Source organism: Poecilia reticulata, chromosome 1 (assembly GCF_904066995.2).
Source record: "Poecilia reticulata chromosome 1, P_reticulata-male-v2, whole genome shotgun sequence".
In the NCBI taxonomy this organism is placed as follows: domain Eukaryota; kingdom Metazoa; phylum Chordata; class Actinopteri; order Cyprinodontiformes; family Poeciliidae; genus Poecilia; species Poecilia reticulata.
Genome location: NC_088830.1, coordinates 34,454,372 through 34,473,814, shown reverse-complemented (window position 1 = coordinate 34,473,814; position 19,443 = coordinate 34,454,372). Strand labels below are relative to the sequence as shown.

General features: G+C 47.7%; 3 protein-coding genes across 4 annotated transcripts in view; 1 reads left to right on the top strand and 2 right to left on the bottom strand.

Annotated features, from left to right (window-relative positions):
* Nucleotides 1-1,156, bottom strand: part of tmem178a (transmembrane protein 178a) — a 20,567-nt gene extending 19,411 nt beyond the window's left edge. The window contains exon 1 of the mRNA XM_081612341.1: nucleotides 1,140-1,156. The gene's annotated coding sequence lies outside the window, so the exon portion shown is untranslated. The remainder of the gene's footprint in view (nucleotides 1-1,139) is intronic.
* Nucleotides 1-3,813, top strand: part of soul4 (heme-binding protein soul4) — a 7,134-nt gene extending 3,321 nt beyond the window's left edge. Inside the window, exons 1-6 of one of the 2 annotated variants that reach the window (XM_008420781.3) lie at nucleotides 1,309-1,447; nucleotides 2,102-2,273; nucleotides 2,660-2,745; nucleotides 2,815-2,956; nucleotides 3,025-3,208; nucleotides 3,273-3,813. In XM_008420781.3, the coding sequence (XP_008419003.1) occupies nucleotides 2,120-2,273; nucleotides 2,660-2,745; nucleotides 2,815-2,956; nucleotides 3,025-3,208; nucleotides 3,273-3,450 (744 nt within the window). In that variant the 5' untranslated portion in view covers nucleotides 1,309-1,447; nucleotides 2,102-2,119 and the 3' untranslated portion in view covers nucleotides 3,451-3,813. Of the gene's footprint in view, nucleotides 1-1,308; nucleotides 1,448-2,101; nucleotides 2,274-2,659; nucleotides 2,746-2,814; nucleotides 2,957-3,024; nucleotides 3,209-3,272 lie in introns of those variants that run through there. The other variant, XM_081612348.1, reaches the window with a different exon arrangement.
* A 90-nt stretch (nucleotides 3,814-3,903) lies between these two features.
* Nucleotides 3,904-9,950, bottom strand: eif4a3 (eukaryotic translation initiation factor 4A3). Its single transcript, XM_008420765.3, has 12 exons — nucleotides 9,678-9,950; nucleotides 7,458-7,530; nucleotides 7,312-7,378; nucleotides 7,167-7,229; nucleotides 6,963-7,095; nucleotides 6,813-6,893; nucleotides 6,269-6,410; nucleotides 5,579-5,717; nucleotides 4,534-4,649; nucleotides 4,346-4,453; nucleotides 4,140-4,267; nucleotides 3,904-4,061 (listed from the first exon to the last, which is right to left on the bottom strand). The coding sequence occupies exons 1-12, from the start codon at nucleotides 9,829-9,831 to the stop codon at nucleotides 4,045-4,047; spliced, it is 1,221 nt and encodes a 406-aa protein (XP_008418987.1). The 5' UTR covers nucleotides 9,832-9,950; the 3' UTR covers nucleotides 3,904-4,044.
* Between the last annotated feature and the right edge of the window lie 9,493 nt (nucleotides 9,951-19,443).

The following is a 19,443-nucleotide window of genomic DNA, read 5'->3' as shown; positions in this document are numbered from 1 at the left end:
GGAGCTAATGTTTATGTGAGCTATGCTACGTTAGCTGTTGGGAGCTAATGTTTATGTGAGCTATGCTACGTTAGCTGTTGGGAGCTAATGTTTATGTGAGCTATGCTACGTTAGCTGTTGGGAGCTAATGTTTATGTGAGCTATGCTACGTTAGCTGTTGGAAGCTAATGTTTATGTGAGCTATGCTACGTTAGCTGTTGGGAGCTAATGTTTATGTGAGCTATGCTTACGTTAGCTGTTGGGAGCTAATGTTTATGTGAGCTATGCTACGTTAGCTGTTGGGAGCTAATGTTTATGTGAGCTATGCTACGTTAGCTGTTGGGAGCTAATGTTTATGTGAGCTATGCTACGTTAGCTGTTGGGAGCTAAGCTGGATTTCTGTAGGGTTGGATACTTTGACACCATTCTCACTCCATAGAGCAGCAGCACCTCCAGGAGAAGCTTTTCCCACCAAAAGGGGGCGGAGTCGCCGCCTAATTGGATCGGGTCCGACCTGCTCTCTGGTACCTGCAGGGATTCTGACTGGTTCTGAAGCCACAGATGAGAACCAGGATCTGGACCGACCCACAACCAGGGTCGTGTACCGGTTCTGACTGATGTCGCTCCTTCTGACCATTTAGAATCAGAACCAGAACCCAGCATGAATACCACCTCTGGTCCAACAGAACCTGCAGACGTCTCCTGGGCTTCCAGAACCATCACAGCAACTAAATGGGTTTAAGCAGCTGTATTATGGGTCAGAACCAGAACTTTCCATTTCTCTGCAGCTTCAGTTTTCATCTAATTATGCCAGATAATGAATGTCAGCCGGGTCAGAACCTGAGAACTCCTGGTTCTGGTGGACCCAGTCCAGAGGGAAACAGGTCCAATCATGATCATCTAGAGATGAGCAGGCAGAACCAGAACCAGTTCCAACCCAACCACCAGGGTTCTGGTCGATCCAAACTGAAGTTTTCTGTAACAGAACCAGATGGATTAAGTTTCTGACCCGTTAAAGGTTCTGGAGAAATAAAAGTCCAAAGAACAAACCAAAACAATCAGCTGGCGATGTCTGAAGCTCTAACAGAACCAGTTCTGGATCGGTTCTGGTTCTGCAGAGAGGAGGAGCTGAGCTGAGATCCAAGATGATGAAAACTTACCTGCAGCTTTAGGTTCTGATTCGGTTCTGTTGTCCCAGCAGAACCGCTTCTGGAGTTCTAAACAGCAGAACCCAGTTCGGTTTGACCGGCAGAACCCCGAGAAGGTTCTGCTATAATATGACGTCATGTCTATAAACGGGTCACGTGGTTCGGTTCGACTCAGATCAGTTCTAAACTCAGCTGCTGACGTCAGGCTTTTATTCTGAAAGTCTTGGCGCAGACCAGCAGCCGGAAGCAGAGAAGCTTCTGCACCGTTTGGACCGTCGGAACTCCGAACTCACCTGAGGAACAGGTGCGACCAGAACCCGGTAAGCGAACCCGCCCAGCTCCGGGCTCAGCAGCGGTCCGGTTCGGTGCTGCCGGTGGTCCGAACCTGCTGCTAACGGAGCTAATCTGCACAGAACCCTCTCCGGTTCGGTTCCATTCGTGTTTGGACCGGCTCTGTCTGCCTGTAGAGGCAGCAGAATCTCGGAACCATCACTGAACGGAGTTCGCAGCGAGTTTGGTTCTGTTTGGACCCGGTCCGTCCGTGACCTACTTTCTGTTTCGATCCAGTCCGGCTGAACCGAACCTGGTCCGGTTCAGGTTTTGTGCTGACATAGTAAACCAGCCTGGGCCGAAACTTCGGTACCGGGTCAGAAGATGTTGAAGCCGGGGAGGGGAGGGGTCACATTAAAGGTCAGGGTGTGACGTCAGAGCGATTTACGGTTAAGAGCGTTTCATAGCTCGTGACGTCACAGATTATTGTGATCGGAACTCAAGAGGTTCTGACCCGACCGTTAAACAGAACCGATCCAGAAGTTTTGGTCCAAAGGGATCTGAACCCAGAGGTTCTGGTTCTGGTCGGTCGCGTGGCGCCCCCTGCTGGTCAGGTGACGTACTGCAGCAGGTGGAGGGATCTGATTGGCTGGTCCGGGTCACCTCCTCTGATGGTTCTGGTTCTGGTTCTGTCCGGTCCGCAGGTCCGGTGCGCTGCCGTCATGGCTTTGATCTCACTGGATGACCTGGAGGGATTGGACGACGAGCAGCTGGACGATGACATCACCGACAACGTCGAGCCAATGGGGGACGAGGACGGCCTGCTGAGCCACTGGCAGGCGGTGGCCAGCACCCACCAGGTGTCCGTTCCTACAGGTGAGGGGGCGGGGCCAAACCCTCATCCAATCAGAGGCCTGTTGAGGGGGCGGGGCCAAACCCTCATCCAATCAGAGGCCTGCTGAGGGGGCGGGGCCAAACCCTCATCCAATCAGAGGCCTGCTGAGGGGGCGGGGCCAAACCCTCATCCAATCAGAGGCCTGTTGAGGGGGCGGGGCCAAACCCTCATCCAATCAGAGGCCTGTTGAGGGGGCGGGGCCAAACCCTCATCCAATCAGAGGCCTGCTGAGGGGGCGGGGCCAAACCCTCATCCAACCAGAGGCCTGTTGAGGGGGCGGGGCCAAACCATCATCCAATCAGAGGCCTGCTGAGGGGGCGGGGCCAAACCGTCATCCAATCAGAGGCCTGCTTTCTCTCTGTTCCAGAAATGACCGGGCCGATCCAGGAAATGACCCGGAACCGCCAGCAGAGGGAGCCGCTGTCCTTCGTCCTGATCGCCCGCCATGAGAAGGTACCGACCGTAATGGGGACCCCTGGTTCTGTGCAGCTGTTGCCATGGTGACGGCCTGTGTGTGTCCAGATGGGCGAGGTTCTGTACGAGGAGCGGCGGTACCCGGCCGGGTTCTGGGTCAGCGCGCGGCGCAGCGAGGATCTGTACGAACAGAGCATCTCCCTCGCCTTCATGAAGCTGATGCGCTTCATCTGCAAGGAGAACTCTGCAGGTGAGGCCCCGCCTTCATACCTGTCAGCTGGCGCACGCGATGACATCACAGCATCTCTGTGGTCGCAGGGCGCTACTTGGGCATGACCGTACCTGTGGTCAGCAGCGTCCAGGTGATGGAGGACGGCGAGACGTTTGAGAAGAATGTGGAGACGGCCTTCTTCCTTCCCTCAGAGTTCCAGAGTAGCGCGCCGCGCTCCATCGACCCAGACATCAGCGTCACCTACCGGGAGCCAATCAGAGTGATTGCAAGGTAAGCCCCGCCCCTTCTGCTGCGGGACGTCAGCTGACCCGCCCCTGACTCTGATTACGTGCAGGACGTTTTACGGGACGACCACGGAGCAGACGGTGGGCTGGCAGATACGCGTCCTGCGGGAGCTGCTCGACCCCGGTGACCCCGGTGTCCATGGCGACCGCTACATAGTCGCTGTGTACGACAATCCTGGAGCGCCGCAGCGCCGCAACGAGATCTGGTTCATCCGCAGAGAGCCGTAGGTCGGCCAGAGTTCACCTTGTCGATGGACCAATCAGAACACTCTTTTGTAAACCGTTGCTGGTCATTCATTGGCTCTCACGTACAGGAAGTTTCATCTGATTGGTCGCAGCTTTAACTTCCTGCTCCCTGACATCACTTCCTTTTCTCCAATATAGTGAAGTCCCTCCACCACAATGACATCACTTCCTGCTAGCAGCACATTACTTCCTGTGCTATAAATGAAATACTAAAGTTTTTAAGTGTTAAACTGTTGGGAGGCGGAGCCTGATCCACAGAGCTCCGCCTCCCTGATGCGTTCAGTGTCTGTTCATGAAATCTGGATTTTTCATGTTTTTCTTTTCATTTAAAAATATTTCAACAAATTTGTGTGCATGTTGGTTCCTCCTCCTGCAGTCAGGGGGCGCTGCAGCAGCTGTGGAGCATTTCCATGGAAACGGGATGTCAGCCAAACATGAAACCAAAGCAAGTTTATTTACAAAAACAGCTGACGTTCAACAGTGAACGTCACCTGGACAGGTACAACAGGTAAAACAGGAAGCAACCGAAGGGCCGATGAAGTAAACAGGAAGGGGCGGGGCTGTGACGTCATCAGGTCAGATCAGGTCCGCCACTGCAGAGAAAACCAGACAAGGCATTAATGTGGAATCGGAGCAGAGCCATCAGTGTTGCCATGGAAACGGGCCGGTACCATTCATGGGCATCTCGTCGATCTGGGTCGAGTAGTACTGCTCGATGTCCCGCAGGATCCGGATGTCGTCGTTTTTCACAAAGTTGATGGCCACGCCCTTCCTGCCGTATCGGCCTGACCGGCCAATCCTGGGAGAGACAACGGGCCACATGACCAATCAGAACCCGTCAGAGCCTCACACCTGCTCTGCAGCAGCCGCGGCCTACCTGTGGATGTAGAGCTCTCGGTTGTTGGGCAGGTCGTAGTTGATGATTAGCGACACCTGGGGGACGTCCAGACCGCGCGCCCACACGTCTGTGGAGATCAGGACCCGGCTGGGGACACGGGGGACACAGGTCAGTGGGGACAGGTCTACCAGTCTCCCCCCTCTGCCTCATTCTCCTCCCAGTCTCACCTGGCGCCGGACCTGAACTCCTTCATGATGGACTCTCTCTCTTTCTGCGGCATGTCTCCGTGCATCGACGACACGGTGAAGTTCGCCTCCCTCATCTTCTCCGTCAGCCAGTCCACCTGCGGCAGAAACAGGCTAACTACGTTTCCCAACAGGTGTTGGTCCATACTGACGCTGTACCCCACGATAGCCTGCAGGGGGCGCTTCGTTAATATTCCACGGATCTGATGCAGCGTGAGGTCAGACGTGCAAACAGCTGCTGGCTGTTTGCACGTCTGAAATATCATACTTTAGCTAAATATCAAATCAATGGGACGCTTTCCTACGCTATGATAAGTATCACAAGGTCAGGAAAAACATGGAGGGAGGCGGGAGTAGCTCAGTTATGCTAGCTTGAGTTTGACACCTACAACGTGTAGATATGCTGTGGAATTTGGTTTAAAAATAAACTAATTAGCTAATCCACCACAATGTTAGCTTAGCTAATAGCAGTAGCTAATCTACCACAATTACAAAATAAACCCAACAGACTGAATGTTCTGTTCTTTGTGTGGAAATGTGAGGAAAAAGGGATTTTTTTGTCCTTTTTTTTAGTGTTTTTGCTTTACTGCAGAGATTTGATTAAATAATCCTGACATTTCAGATGTCGCTCTGCTAGCGGCTCTGCTAGCGGCTCTGCTAGCAGCTCTGCTAGCTGCTCTGCTAGCTGCTCTGCTAGCGGCTCTGCTAGCGGCTCTGCTAGCGGCTCTGCTAGCTGCTCTGCTAGCGGCTCTGCTAGCTGCTCTGCTAGCTGCTCTGCTAGCGGCTCTGCTAGCGGCTCTGCTAGCTGCTCTGCTAGCTGCTCTGCTAGCGGCTCTGCTGCTATGGATGGGAAGGTAAACAAAAGTCTTAATGAGCCCAATTTCTGGATGTAAAGAAACGTGGGGTAAACTGCATTTCAGGTCTCCGTGGCAACCAGAAATATTTCAGCCTCTGCCTCCGTGAAATTTTCTTTGCTCTCTGGTCACCATAGCGACCACTAAACGGCAGCAGTGTGCGTGTGTCTGACCTTCCTCTTGGTGTTGCAGAAGATGACGGCCTGTGTGATGGTCAGCGTGTCGTAAAGGTCACACAGGGTGTCAAACTTCCACTCCTCTCTCTCCACGGCGACGAAGAACTGCTTGATGCCCTCCAGGGTCAGCTCATCACTGAGGGAAAGGAGCTGGGTCAGTCCATGTCCAACAGAACAAGCAGGTTCTGATCATCTCAGGTTCTCAGTTTGTTCCAGAACCAGAGGAGCTGGAACTGGTTCTGGTTCAGCAGGAGGAATATGCGACCCAGATCTCCCAGCTAACCGCCATCGCAGCTCAGAGCTCGTTACAACATCAATCACCTGGACCCGGTTCTGGTTTGACCGTCAGCAGGGGATAAAAGCGCGCAGTAAAAACCTTTTGGGATTTAATGACCCCGCCTCTCAAGACCATCAAACCATCAAACCTGGAGCAGGAAAATAATCTGCAACCTGAGAGAAACGGAGTCGATTCGTTTTACCGCCTGAAACGAAGCAGGAGGAAGCAGGAACCAACTTATCGCTTCTACACAGATACTTTTCACTCATTTAACCAGATTTAACAAGTTCCAATCGGACCAGAACCAGTTCTGACCCAGTGCTGGTCTGCATCACAGTTCTGGTTCAGCAATGACCCAACTGCAAAGTCCTAGTGCCAAATCATCAGAACCGGCCCAGTTTCAGACTCACCGCTTGACCAGGATCCGAATCGGGTCGGTCATGAACTTGTTGGTCATCTCCAGGATCTCATGAGGCAGCGTGGCGCTGATCAGAACCACCTGGGTGGCAGGAGGCAGGTAGCGGTACACATCGTAGATCTGCTCCTTGAACCCTGCGGGACAGCCGCCGTTAGCATGGATTAGCATGGAGGGACAGTCTCAGTTAGCATGGAGGGACAGCCGCCGTTAGCATGGATTAGCATGGAGGGACAGCAGCAGTTAGCATGGGGTTAGCATGGAGGGACAGCCGCCGTTAGCATGGATTAGCATGGAGGGACAGCAGCAGTTAGCATGGATTAGCATGGAGGGACAGCAGCAGTTAGCATGGATTAGCATGGAGGGACAGCAGCAGTTAGCATGGATTTAGCATGGAGGGACAGCAGCAGTTAGCATGGATTAGCATGGAGGGACAGCAGCAGTTAGCATGGATTAGCATGGAGGGACAGCAGCAGTTAGCATGGATTAGCATGGAGGGACAGCAGCAGTTAGCGTGCTAACGGTTCTCCCTCACCCACCTTTGTTCAGCATCTCGTCGGCTTCATCCAAAACTAGCATCTTGATGGCTCGGGTTCTCAAGCTGCGGCGCCGGATCATGTCTGCAGGAACAGGTGAGCGGTCAGAGGGGGCGGGGCCTCGGCGGAAGCTCCGCCCGCTCCCAGACTCACCGAAGACGCGTCCCGGCGTTCCGGCCACCACGTGCTGCCCGTAGTCCAGCTTCCTGATGTCCTCGCCCACGTTGGTGCCGCCGATGCAGGAGTGGCACTGGACGTTCATGTAGTCGCCCAGCGCCAGCAGCACCTGCGCAGGTGAGACCATCGGCCAATCAGAGCGCGTCACAGACAACACTCACCTGGAAGAGGCGGACCTACCTTCTGGATCTGTCCCGCCAGCTCCCGAGTCGGAGCCAGAATCAGAGCTTGGGTCTCCCTCACCTGCAGAGAGAGCAAACGGGTCGGAACCGGGCCGAGACGGAACCGGGCCGAGACGGAACCGGGTCGGAACCGGGTCACTGACCTGGATGTCCAAACACTGCAGCACAGAGATGCAGAAGGTGGCGGTTTTCCCCGTCCCAGACTGAGACCTGCAGAGCGAAGAGCAGCGTTAGTCAGCGGCGTTGGTCACCATGACGACGGGCGGCGGCGATGAGCCGGGCGTCTTACTGAGCGATGACATCACGGCCTTTGATAATCTGCTTGATGGCTCTCTGCTGGATGGCCGACGGCTTCTCGAAGCCTGGAACACAGAACCGGGTCAGAACCAGGACCAAGAGTAGAACCAGAACTTCAACTAGAACTAAAACCAGAACCAAGACTAGACCCGGAACCAAGACTAGAAGCAGAACCAGAACCAAGACCAAGACTGGAACCAAAACCAGTCAGGTCCAGTCTATGGTCCACACCGTGCTTTAGCATCATTTAACATCTGGACAGTAAATATTCTGTCCCTGCTAACGCCAGTTAGCACCAAAGCACGCTGCTAACGCCAGTTAGCACCAAAACAAGCTGCTAACGCCAGCTAGCACCAAAACACGCTGCTAACGCCAGCTAGCACCAAAACACGCTGCTAACGCCAGTTAGCACCAAAGCACGCTGCTAACGCCAGTTAGCACCAAAACACGCTGCTAACGCCAGTTAGCACCAAAACACGCTGCTAACGCCAGTTAGCACCAAAGCACGCTGCTAACGCCAGTTAGCACCAAAACACGCTGCTAACGCCAGTTAGCACCAAAACACGCTGCTAACGCCAGTTAGCACCAAAACAAGCTGCTAACGCCAGTTAGCACCAAAACACGCTGCTAACGCCAGTTAGCACCAAAACACGCTGCTAACGCCAGTTAGCACCAAAACAAGCTGCTAACGCCAGCTAGCACCAAAACACGCTGCTAACGCCAGTTAGCACCAAAGCACGCTGCTAACGCCAGTTAGCACCAAAACAAGCTGCTAACGCCAGTTAGCACCAAAACACGCTGCTAACGCCAGTTAGCACCAAAACACGCTGCTAACGCCAGTTAGCACCAAAACACGCTGCTAACGCCAGTTAGCACCAAAACAAGCTGCTAACGCCAGTTAGCACCAAAACACGCTGCTAACGCCAGTTAGCACCAAAGCACGCTGCTAACGCCAGTTAGCACCAAAACAAGCTGCTAACGCCAGCTAGCACCAAAACACGCTGCTAACGCCAGCTAGCACCAAAACACGCTGCTAACGCCAGTTAGCACCAAAGCACGCTGCTAACGCCAGTTAGCACCAAAACACGCTGCTAACGCCAGTTAGCACCAAAACACGCTGCTAACGCCAGTTAGCACCAAAGCACGCTGCTAACGCCAGTTAGCACCAAAACACGCTGCTAACGCCAGTTAGCACCAAAACAAGCTGCTAACGCCAGTTAGCACCAAAACACGCTGCTAACGCCAGTTAGCACCAAAACACGCTGCTAACGCCAGTTAGCACCAAAACAAGCTGCTAACGCCAGCTAGCACCAAAACACGCTGCTAACGCCAGTTAGCACCAAAACAAGCTGCTAACGCCAGTTAGCACCAAAACACGCTGCTAACGCCAGTTAGCACCAAAACAAGCTGCTAACGCCAGCTAGCACCAAAGCACGCTGCTAACGCCAGTTAGCACCAAAACAAGCTGCTAACGCCAGCTAGCACCAAAACAAGCTGCTAACGCCAGTTAGCACCAAAACACGCTGCTAACGCCAGTTAGCACCAAAACACGCTGCTAACGCCAGCTAGCACCAAAACAAGCTGCTAACGCCAGTTAGCACCAAAACACGCTGCTAACGCCAGTTAGCACCAAAACACGCTGCTAACGCCAGCTAGCACCAAAACAAGCTGCTAACGCCAGTTAGCACCAAAACAAGCTGCTAACGCTAGTTAGCACCAAAGCAAACTCCACCAGGTTTCCTCCTTCCAACCAGAAACAGCTGAACGCAGCGTTAGCTCCCAGAGTCCTGATGCTAGCTGTACCGGGACCCCCGGCCTGCCTCCGTCTGTTAGTGCTGCGGTGTTCCCGCCAGACTCCGGTGAAATTTCTGCCAATTTCACAGCAGCGACGCTGGTCCCAACATGCTACGGGGAGTCGGTCCCTGGTTATCGGCAGAAGCAGCCCCTGTTCTCCGGCACCCAGGACCAAACAGCGATTTGTCCGAACCGCGATGTTAGCGGAGCGGGTTTTTCCGACCCACCCTCCTCCGCAGAGGGTCCGCACAAATTAATAACTTTTCCTTCCACCAGAATATCTACTGTTCATCCGTCTTTAACCCGGTTCCTAGAGGTTTGGTTTCCTGCAGATTGACCAATTTCACCAGAAAAAGAACCTTAGCATTAGCATCCCGAGCTAACTCCACAGCAGGCCGCAGACCAGCCCCGATCGTACCGTAGGCGTATATCCCGCGGAGCAGGTCCTCCCGGAGACCCATCGTGTCGAAGGTGGGGGTAACATCCACCTCCTCGCTGGTCTCAAACTCCACCTTGGTCATGTCCTCCTCCTTTAGGAGCCTCTTCCTTGCCTGTACCCCGGCAGCAGCCATCGATATGCGGGTTTCTGCTTCGGCTGAAATTCGGTGAATCAGGTTAAAAGACGACCCGCCACAAGCTCAACTAACTGCTAACACTAGCTAGCCCACGTGTCGCCTAGATGACGTATGTAAGGGACGTAAGCAGGCTATTTTTTAAAAAAACTTTATTTAAACAAAGTAAGTACAAACAAGTAAGGCAATTACAACAGTAGAGGGCGTAGTGGAGGCAGATAATACAATATATAAAAATAAAATGATAACTAAAGTAGCAACAAGGGGATTCATATGTTAGGATTAACATACATCGGTGGGCAATTCCATTAATAATTCAGTCAGGTTAACTCAAATAACTCAATACATTTCAGAGATTTCAAATATAACTGGAATTCAGATTAAAAAATGTTAAAACTGGGCATGATCTCAGCACTCTATGAATAAAGAATTTAGCCAAACAAAATGTTAGGTTACAGCAGAGTTCTATTGTTTTGTTTTTCAATAACACTCCAAAAGTTACCAAATCTCTAGAAATAGATTCAGCAAGTGACATTTTCGATTTGATCCACCTTTCTAAGCAATTCCAAAATATTTGACAACATCACGAATGATTTGTCCTGATCAACAGACAGACTGGCTGCAGTGAAGCGGGAGCTGCACCAGGCAGCTGGGTCACAAAGCAAAGGCTTCAGGGTGAAAGAACCAGATCCCGGATACAAATGGGTTTCCTCCTCCGCAGGGTGGCTGGGCTCTCCTTAGAGAGAAGCTCGGTCATCCGGGAGGGACTCAGAGTAGAGCCGCTGCTGCTCCACGTCGAGAGGAGCCAGTTGAGGACCAGGCATCTGGTCAGGATGCCTCCTGGACGCTACGGTGGCCGACAGGTGCAAATGCGCAGCAACAGAGAAAACATGCGCACAAATGAAATGCAGCAAAGCTTAGCTTTAATCAGTCAGACCCATTTGCTCAGGAATAAATTAAATACTTTAGTGAACGAAAAGAGTTTACTATTACCTGGCTTAATATCTGTGTTTCACCTCCACTCATGAGAAAACTAGCGGGAGTTTTTAAAACGATTCGCCGGGATACATGGTTCTCTCTCGGTGCTCCGAACCTGGAGCTCCCGAACCTGGAGCTCCCGAACCTGGAGCTCCCGGCCCGCGGACAGCTGGGAGGGGAGCCGCTGTTACCGCAGCGGGAGCGGAAGGTCCGAAAACATCGGAGCAATATTGGAATCAGGTGATTTATTAATGAACCGAGCAGATATTTCAGATCTATACATCTACATTCTCGCCTAAAAACATTGTAAAAAAATAATTTTGTGTAATTTTAAGTGTAATCATTTGGAAATGGGGGGGTCAGCCAAGATGGCGGAGTGAGTAGACGCTCTCTACCGAGATATGCACAAAAATTCATAAAACGCGTTAAAACCCTGACTAAATGAACACTAGCACTATTAATTCATTACAAGATAACAGTTGTTATAACAGAATGCCGAACCAGAAAGGAGCGAAAAGAGGACTAGACAAGTCCAGGCCTGCGTCTGAGACGGCTAACGAAGCTAACGAGGCTAATGAGGCTAACGAAGCTAATGAGGCTAACGAAGCTAACGAGGCTAATGAGGCTAACGAAGCTAACGAAGCTAATGAGGCTAACGAAGCTAACGAAGCTAACGCTACAACCGGCAACGCGTTATTTGACAACTGCCCAACTAGCAGCTGCTCCCTTAACTTTGACATTGAATGAGGAGGAAATTGACGACTTTCCTTTCCTACCTGTTACCTATTGGTGTGTTAAAAATGGCCGACCTTGGCGGACGTTCTTTACATAGAACAGCAATATATTTAAACACATTTCAGCAAGCCATTCTGTTTTACTTTTGCTTTTTTATTTCCATTTCATCGATCTTAAGCATTTTGGTTCATTTGAAACATTGAATATTCGCTTAACTTCACTTTTTTAACACTAACTCTTTTCTAACGGTTGAACAGAAGTAATTGTACTCTAGTGTGCAAATTACATATAAAAAACAGTTAAAAAATATCTCACCATGCCAGTTCAATATTTACCGAATAATCTGTGGGAAAAATGTGTTTTTCACTGGAGTTCAGGAAAAGCAAAGAGAGAATAAATACGCAGGAAGAAATGATTGTTTCTCGTCCAGTTATAACATTTTACCGTTTTATCCCAGATATTCACTGGAAAGCAGTTTGGATGACCCCCATAAACACTTCATTGTAAACGAGGTGAAGGAAGTGTCATTTAAAATTCTCTATAAAATTTACCCCAATATGGTCACATTTAAAAGAGACATAAACACGAAATGCAGTTTCTGAGGGCCGTCCAGAAACTGACCGTCTCTTCTGGTCAGCAGGTTTATTATTTTACAGATCTTTTCCTTATGAATGTTTTATTCTGTTTCTACAGATTCCATAGAGAGGATGCTAAACGTTTCTATAATAAACCTGCTAATACGTTGCTACATTTTATATTCATAAATGCAAATTTGCTAATAAAACACCTTGTTTCTCTTTTTTCATTAAAGATATGGAACTAAATATCAATAACAGACTACAAATGAAAATAAGGACAATTTCAATATGTGCGTCTGCATCTAATTATCACCTCTGGCTGCTTTGTGTTTTATTCATTATGTTGTTTGATGTTTACTGATTTCATTTAAATAAAGTTCTTTGGAAAAAAATAAAATTTAAGTGTAATACAGCAAAAATCCTTTTGCCGCTTTGAAGGATGCAGAGCCTGAATTTGGACACAGCTGGTTGTGAGGCTCCCCCTAGTGGCCTGGAGCACTTCCGGTTTCAGCACTTTTTGTTTGCTGCATTTCATTTGTTTGCTACGGAGCCCCTGAGGGGACATGGAGAAGGAAAAAAAGGAAAGAAATCCCGACTTATTATCTCGAGATCCCAACTTTCGAGATAATAAGTCGGGATTTCTTTCCTTTTTTTTTTCTCCATGTCCCCTCAGGGGCTCCGTAGTTTGCGTCTCTCTTTTGTTTGCATGTTTTCTCTGTTGCTGTGCATTTGCACCTGTCGGCCACCGTAGGACGCCTCCCTAAGGTAATTTTATTTATGCAGCACATTTTCAGCAACAAGGCAATTCAAAGTGCTTTACATGAATTAAAATGAAATGCAAACAAAATGTGACTCCCACTGGGAGGAGACCCAGGACACGCTGGGACTGTTTTACATATCACGTGGTGTCATCACTGGTATTCCGCTCCAGGAAAAACTCAAGAAATATACATGGTGGTGAAATGCAGAGACTGAAAAGATTGTTAAAATCTGTGAATGGGGAAAAAACGTCTGGAGTTTCAAGAAGTCGTTCCTGATGAGGTAAAAATTGGTTTCATGAGTTTTTGTGTTTATATCCCTCCCCCCGGTTCACACGTCAGACATGTGGTCACATTGCATCAGAGTGTAAAGGGAAGCAAAGATCATCCATATGATGAATGTCCAGTTGAAATGTAACTGGTCAGCATAATGTAGCATATGCAGGATGTGAAGCAGGGAAAGAGGCAGCAGAAATACAACAGCTGAAAGTTTTAACAACATTTCTTACAACGAGGCAGCAACAGGTGTCTTCTAGTCCTAGTCCTAGTCCAAGTCCTAGTCCAAGTCCTAGTCCAAGTCCTAGTCCAAGTCCTAGTCCAAGTCCTGGGCCCAATCAAAGAACAAAGTCAGGGATGGAAATCACAATGGATACATTCATTTTATTAACATACTGATCAAGTGAAGCAGAAAACTGAATAAACATAAATTATAGTGAAAGGTGCATAAAAATGTTGAGCTGTGAAAGATTTATTTATCTTGGGAGTAAATAAATAAAAGGATTGAAATGGAATCCAGAATTTAAAGGATATTTAAATTATGTGGAAAATAAAGCAGTTACATTTTGTGATAGGTTATGAAGAGATGGGGAACAAGAAACATTTATAAAACAGTATAGATTTTTAGAAGGAACATAAAATGGTTATCTGTGGAAATCTGGATTAATAAAGTATTAAAATATTAAATGTTTATAATCCTTGTAAAATGCTGTATTTAGATCAAATGGAGGAAATGTTTAAAACAGGAAGAAAGTGAATTTGTTATGTAAATTTTAATGCTTTTAGTCCTTTGTGGGTTATAGGAATGATGCAAATGGAGAAGTGATTGATGATTGACATGATTTGGTGAGAGGAAGCAGATACCCAGATGGGTGATGATGATGATGAAGATTTAATGATAGGAGTACAGCTCAGCAGTGTAGACCAGCAGGCAGCACAGGGAGCGAAGGCTACGCTAACAGTGGCTAACAGTGGCTAACAGTGGCTAACAGAGGCTAACAGTGGCTAACAGTGGCTAACAGTGGCTAACAGAGGCTAACAGAGGCTAACAGAGGCTAACAGAGCTGAGGGCCACAGACTGAACCGTGCGTCAGGTGGTGGGATGTTCCCGTCTTCTTATTTAAATCTAGATTACTGAAGGCCAACATACAGACTTTATATCTGCACTGTTTTGGGTGAATGCAGTATTTATTTCCACTTTGGCTTCATGTTGTTTACTTTTTATTCAATTTTTGTTAATGGAGACTGAGAATCCGTTTCATTTTTGTTTCTGGTTGTTTTGTTTATTTTTGTTCTTTTGAAAATAAAGTGCATCTATCAGGAAATCGCTTGTATTATTAGTCATTTCCATTAAATCAGTGTCAGAAGGTCTTGAAACAATATTATCGTTTATCGCAATAATTTTTTTGACAATTAATCGTCCAGCAAAATGTGTAATCGTGACAGGCCTACTCAGGAAACACTTCTTTCTACAGTATAAATCAAATGATGTCTATTAAAATCATATATTTGTGACATCAAACTTTTTCCTGTCATAAAGCCAGAGGTCAAACTGTGGCTGAATGTTGGTCATTTACTTTCAACAAATGGAAACCAAAATGGTTTTAAAGTAAAGCCACCATGTAAACTCCTCATCTACCTGAACACAGGTAAAGTTTCCACTGTGATTACGAGTGAATGAAAACTGTACAACAGGCTTTAACTCCAGGTCATAAGGGTCGGTGTCCTCCAGCCTTTAGATGTCTCTTCTTTAACACACCTGAGTCAAATCATGAGGTCAGAGGTCATTAGCACGACTCTGGAGGACTTGACTGTCCTAAGCCAGTGTTTTTCAACCACTGTTCCGCGGCACACTAGTGTACCGTGAGTGATCGTCAGGTGTGCCGTGGAAATTATTCAATTTCACTACGGTACCGTATTTTCCGGACTATAAGCTGCTACTTTTTTCCTAAGCTTTGAACCATGCGGATTGTAGCCCGCTGTGGCTTTTCTGTGGATTTTCTTCAACCACCAGGGGGCTCTCTAGCAGGAAGTGAGTCATTAGAAGTCAAAATTGTAAATCAAAAGAAGAACGTGCTAATTTTCATTTAGAACAACCACATGCTAGCAGCAGGCAAGACGGAGAAATGTTTTCATATCATACAGCTTTTAAGTTCAGGGTTGTCGATCTGGCTCTACAGGAGGGAAACAGAGCCGCTGCATTTAAGCTCGGTGTGAACGAAACCATGGTTCGGCTTTGGAGACGGAGGGCTGCGTCCAGCAGATCTATTAGGACGAGGCCCTCTGCTGCCCTCTGCTGGGTCCTGATGGAATACCGAGAGCAGCTTCCAGTTTTTATTTTATTTTATTTAATTGAAGGTGCTAGTATGGTGCGCTCTATAGCCCGAAAAATACGGTAATTGGTTTAAAAAGATTTTTTGAAAATGAATTGTCTGCAAATAATGTCATCTTCGAGTATCTGCTGTAGCAGTAGCAGCGGCGTAATCATGTAATGTTCTCACCACTAGATGGCAGCAGGTACACAGCATTTACATTAAAACGAGAATTAGTGATGTATGAATCACTAATTCATACATCAGTATGAATTAGTGATTCAGTTCACTAATTCATACATCAGTATGAATTAGTGATTCATACTGAATCACTAATTCAGTGATTCATACTGAATCAGTGATTCATAGTGAGCTGCTCTCACTGTAGCTGCGGTGAGAGCATCGTATCTAGAAAGACTGACGACAGTGATGGAGAAGACAGTGAAGCTCAGCAGGAGTTAGAAAGAACATGAGTCCATTTCCCACAACATGTCTGTGAAGTGAGCTTCTCTATCTGGTTACTATAAAAACTAAAACCAGAGAAAGATGTGGAGGAAGAGTTTTGTCTTCAGTTTCTGCCAGGAAATCATCTGTTTTCATCCAAACATGCTCAGGTTTCACACCAGGTGGTCAAATATACAGACATTTTGTACATGCAACTCTTCATATTGTAACAGTGAATATGAAGTGAAATGTTTCCCAAATATTGTTGCTTCTTTCAGAATAATAATTATTTTCTGTATTCTGGCTATAAGATGCTGGTGGATTAGTTTGTAAAACACTTTGAAGTTTCTACAACTTCTTTAAATTTAACCCCACAGTGTTGTTTCACTGTTCAGGTGTGTTTCTGAAGTGGACACGTTTAGTGCAATTTGAAATAAGAAATGTAAAATGTGATAAAAATACATTTTAGTGTTTATTTGATTCCTATTCAAGAGACTTTGATAAGAATGACTATATATGTAATATAGGCGGCTACAGAGGATCTTTATTTCCATTTTTAGTTCTTGGTGTGCCTCAGGATTTTTTCAATTAAAACAGTGACCTTGACTCAAAAATGGTTGAAAAACACTGACCTAAGCAGCCATTTGATTCAGGCGTGTTGGACCAGGACGTATCTAAATGTTGCAGATCGATGCCTGGATCTGAGGATCAGTGTGTTCCTGCAGCAGCTCCATCGGATCAGAAGGTAGATGAGATCTGAAAGATCCTGATGCTCCAGAAAGTCAAATAACACCAGAACCAATCAGTCGGCCATTTTGTCCTGTGTAGAGATAAATATAAAATGTTATTTATACACATAGAAAGTCAATGAACTAGAATCGAAAGGCCATTTATTTCACTTAATTATATTCACTTAGTGAATAAAGTAAAAGGCAAATCAGAATATTTCACAAACTATATAAACAAATATCAATCAGCAACATGACTTAAGAATCTGATTGGAACCTTTTGGGCAAAACAGAAACTAAGAACCACACAGATAATTTTTAATGGATTAAAGATTTAAACCACAGAGTGAGAATAAAAATCCAGCTTAGCTCCCAACAGCTAACGTAGCATAGCTCACATAAACATTAGCTCCCAACAGCTAACGTAGCATAGCTCACATAAACATTAGCTCCCAACAGCTAACGTAGCATAGCTCACATAAACATTAGCTCCCAACAGCTAACGTAGCATAGCTCACATAAACATTAGCTCCCAACAGCTAACGTAGCATAGCTCACATAAACATTAGCTCCCAACAGCTAACGTAGCATAGCTCACATAAACATTAGCTCCCAACAGCTAACGTAGCATAGCTCACATAAACATTAGCTTCCAACAGCTAACGTAGCATAGCTCACATAAACATTAGCTCCCAACAGCTAACGTAGCATAGCTCACATAAACATTAGCTCCCAACAGCTAACGTAGCATAGCTCACATAAACATTAGCTCCCAACAGCTAACGTAGCATAGCTCACATAAACATTAGCTCCCAACAGCTAACGTAGCATAGCTCACATAAACATTAGCTCCCAACAGCTAACGTAGCATAGCTCACATAAACATTAGCTCCCAACAGCTAACGTAGCATAGCTCACATAAACATTAGCTCCCAACAGCTAACGTAGCATAGCTCACATAAACATTAGCTCCCAACAGCTAACGTAGCATAGCTCACATAAACATTAGCTCCCAACAGCTAACGTAGCATAGCTCACATAAACATTAGCTCCCAACAGCTAACGTAGCATAGCTCACATAAACATTAGCTCCCAACAGCTAACGTAGCATAGCTCACATAAACATTAGCTCCCAACAGCTAACGTAGCATAGCTCACATAAACATTAGCTCCCAACAGCTAACGTAGCATAGCTCACATAAACATTAGCTCCCAACAGCTAACGTAGCATAGCTCACATAAACATTAGCTCCCAACAGCTAACGTAGCATAGCTCACATAAACATTAGCTCCCAACAGCTAACGTAGCATAGCTCACATAAACATTAGCTCCCAACAGCTAACGTAGCATAGCTCACATAAACATTAGCTCCCAACAGCTAACGTAGCATAGCTCACATAAACATTAGCTCCCAACAGCTAACGTAGCATAGCTCACATAAACATTAGCTCCCAACAGCTAACGTAGCATAGCTCACATAAACATTAGCTCCCAACAGCTAACGTAGCATAGCTCACATAAACATTAGCTCCCAACAGCTAACGTAGCATAGCTCACATAAACATTAGCTCCCAACAGCTAACGTAGCATAGCTCACATAAACATTAGCTCCCAACAGCTAACGTAGCATAGCTCACATAAACATTAGCTCCCAACAGCTAACGTAGCATAGCTCACATAAACATTAGCTCCCAACAGCTAACGTAGCATAGCTCACATAAACATTAGCTCCCAACAGCTAACGTAGCATAGCTCACATAAACATTAGCTCCCAACAGCTAACGTAGCATAGCTCACATAAACATTAGCTCCCAACAGCTAACGTAGCATAGCTCACATAAACATTAGCTCCCAACAGCTAACGTAGCATAGCTCACATAAACATTAGCTCCCACAGCTAACGTAGCATAGCTCACATAAACATTAGCTCCCAACAGCTAACGTAGCATAGCTCACATAAACATTAGCTCCCAACAGCTAACGTAGCATAGCTCACATAAACATTAGCTCCCAACAGCTAACGTAGCATAGCTCACATAAACATTAGCTTCCAACAGCTAACGTAGCATAGCTCACATAAACATTAGCTCCCAACAGCTAACGTAGCATAGCTCACATAAACATTAGCTCCCGCTAACAGAAACATGAGGAGGGCAGAGAATCAAAATACCAGCCATATAAAACCTGAAATCATTTATAATTACTCCATGTCTCATTATAACCGCAGAGCAAAGCCTGCAGGTTTCGCTCCTTCAGAGGACAGACCACCGGGACGCTCCGTACACCACCGGGACGCTCCGTCCAGACCACCGGGACGCTCCGTCCAGACCACCGGGACGCTCCGTACAGACCACCGGGACGCTCCGTACAGACCACCGGGACGCTCCGTACAGACCACCGGGACGCTCCGTACAGACCACCGGGACGCTCCGTACAGACCACCGGGACGCTCCGTACAGACCACCGGGACGCTCCGTACAGACCACCGGGACGCTCCGTACAGACCACCGGGACGCTCCGTACAGACCACCGGGACGCTCCGTACAGACCACCGGGACGCTCCGTACAGACCACCGGGACGCTCCGTACACCACCGGGACGCTCCGTCCAGACCACCGGGACGCTCCGTACAGACCACCGGGACGCTCCGTACAGACCACCGGGACGCTCCGTCCAGACCACCGGGACGCTCCGTACAGACCACCGGGACGCTCCGTACAGACCACCGGGACGCTCCTACAGACCACCGGGACGCTCCGTCTGCTTCTGGGTTTTCCTGCCTATTTCTCCGGCCAGCGAACC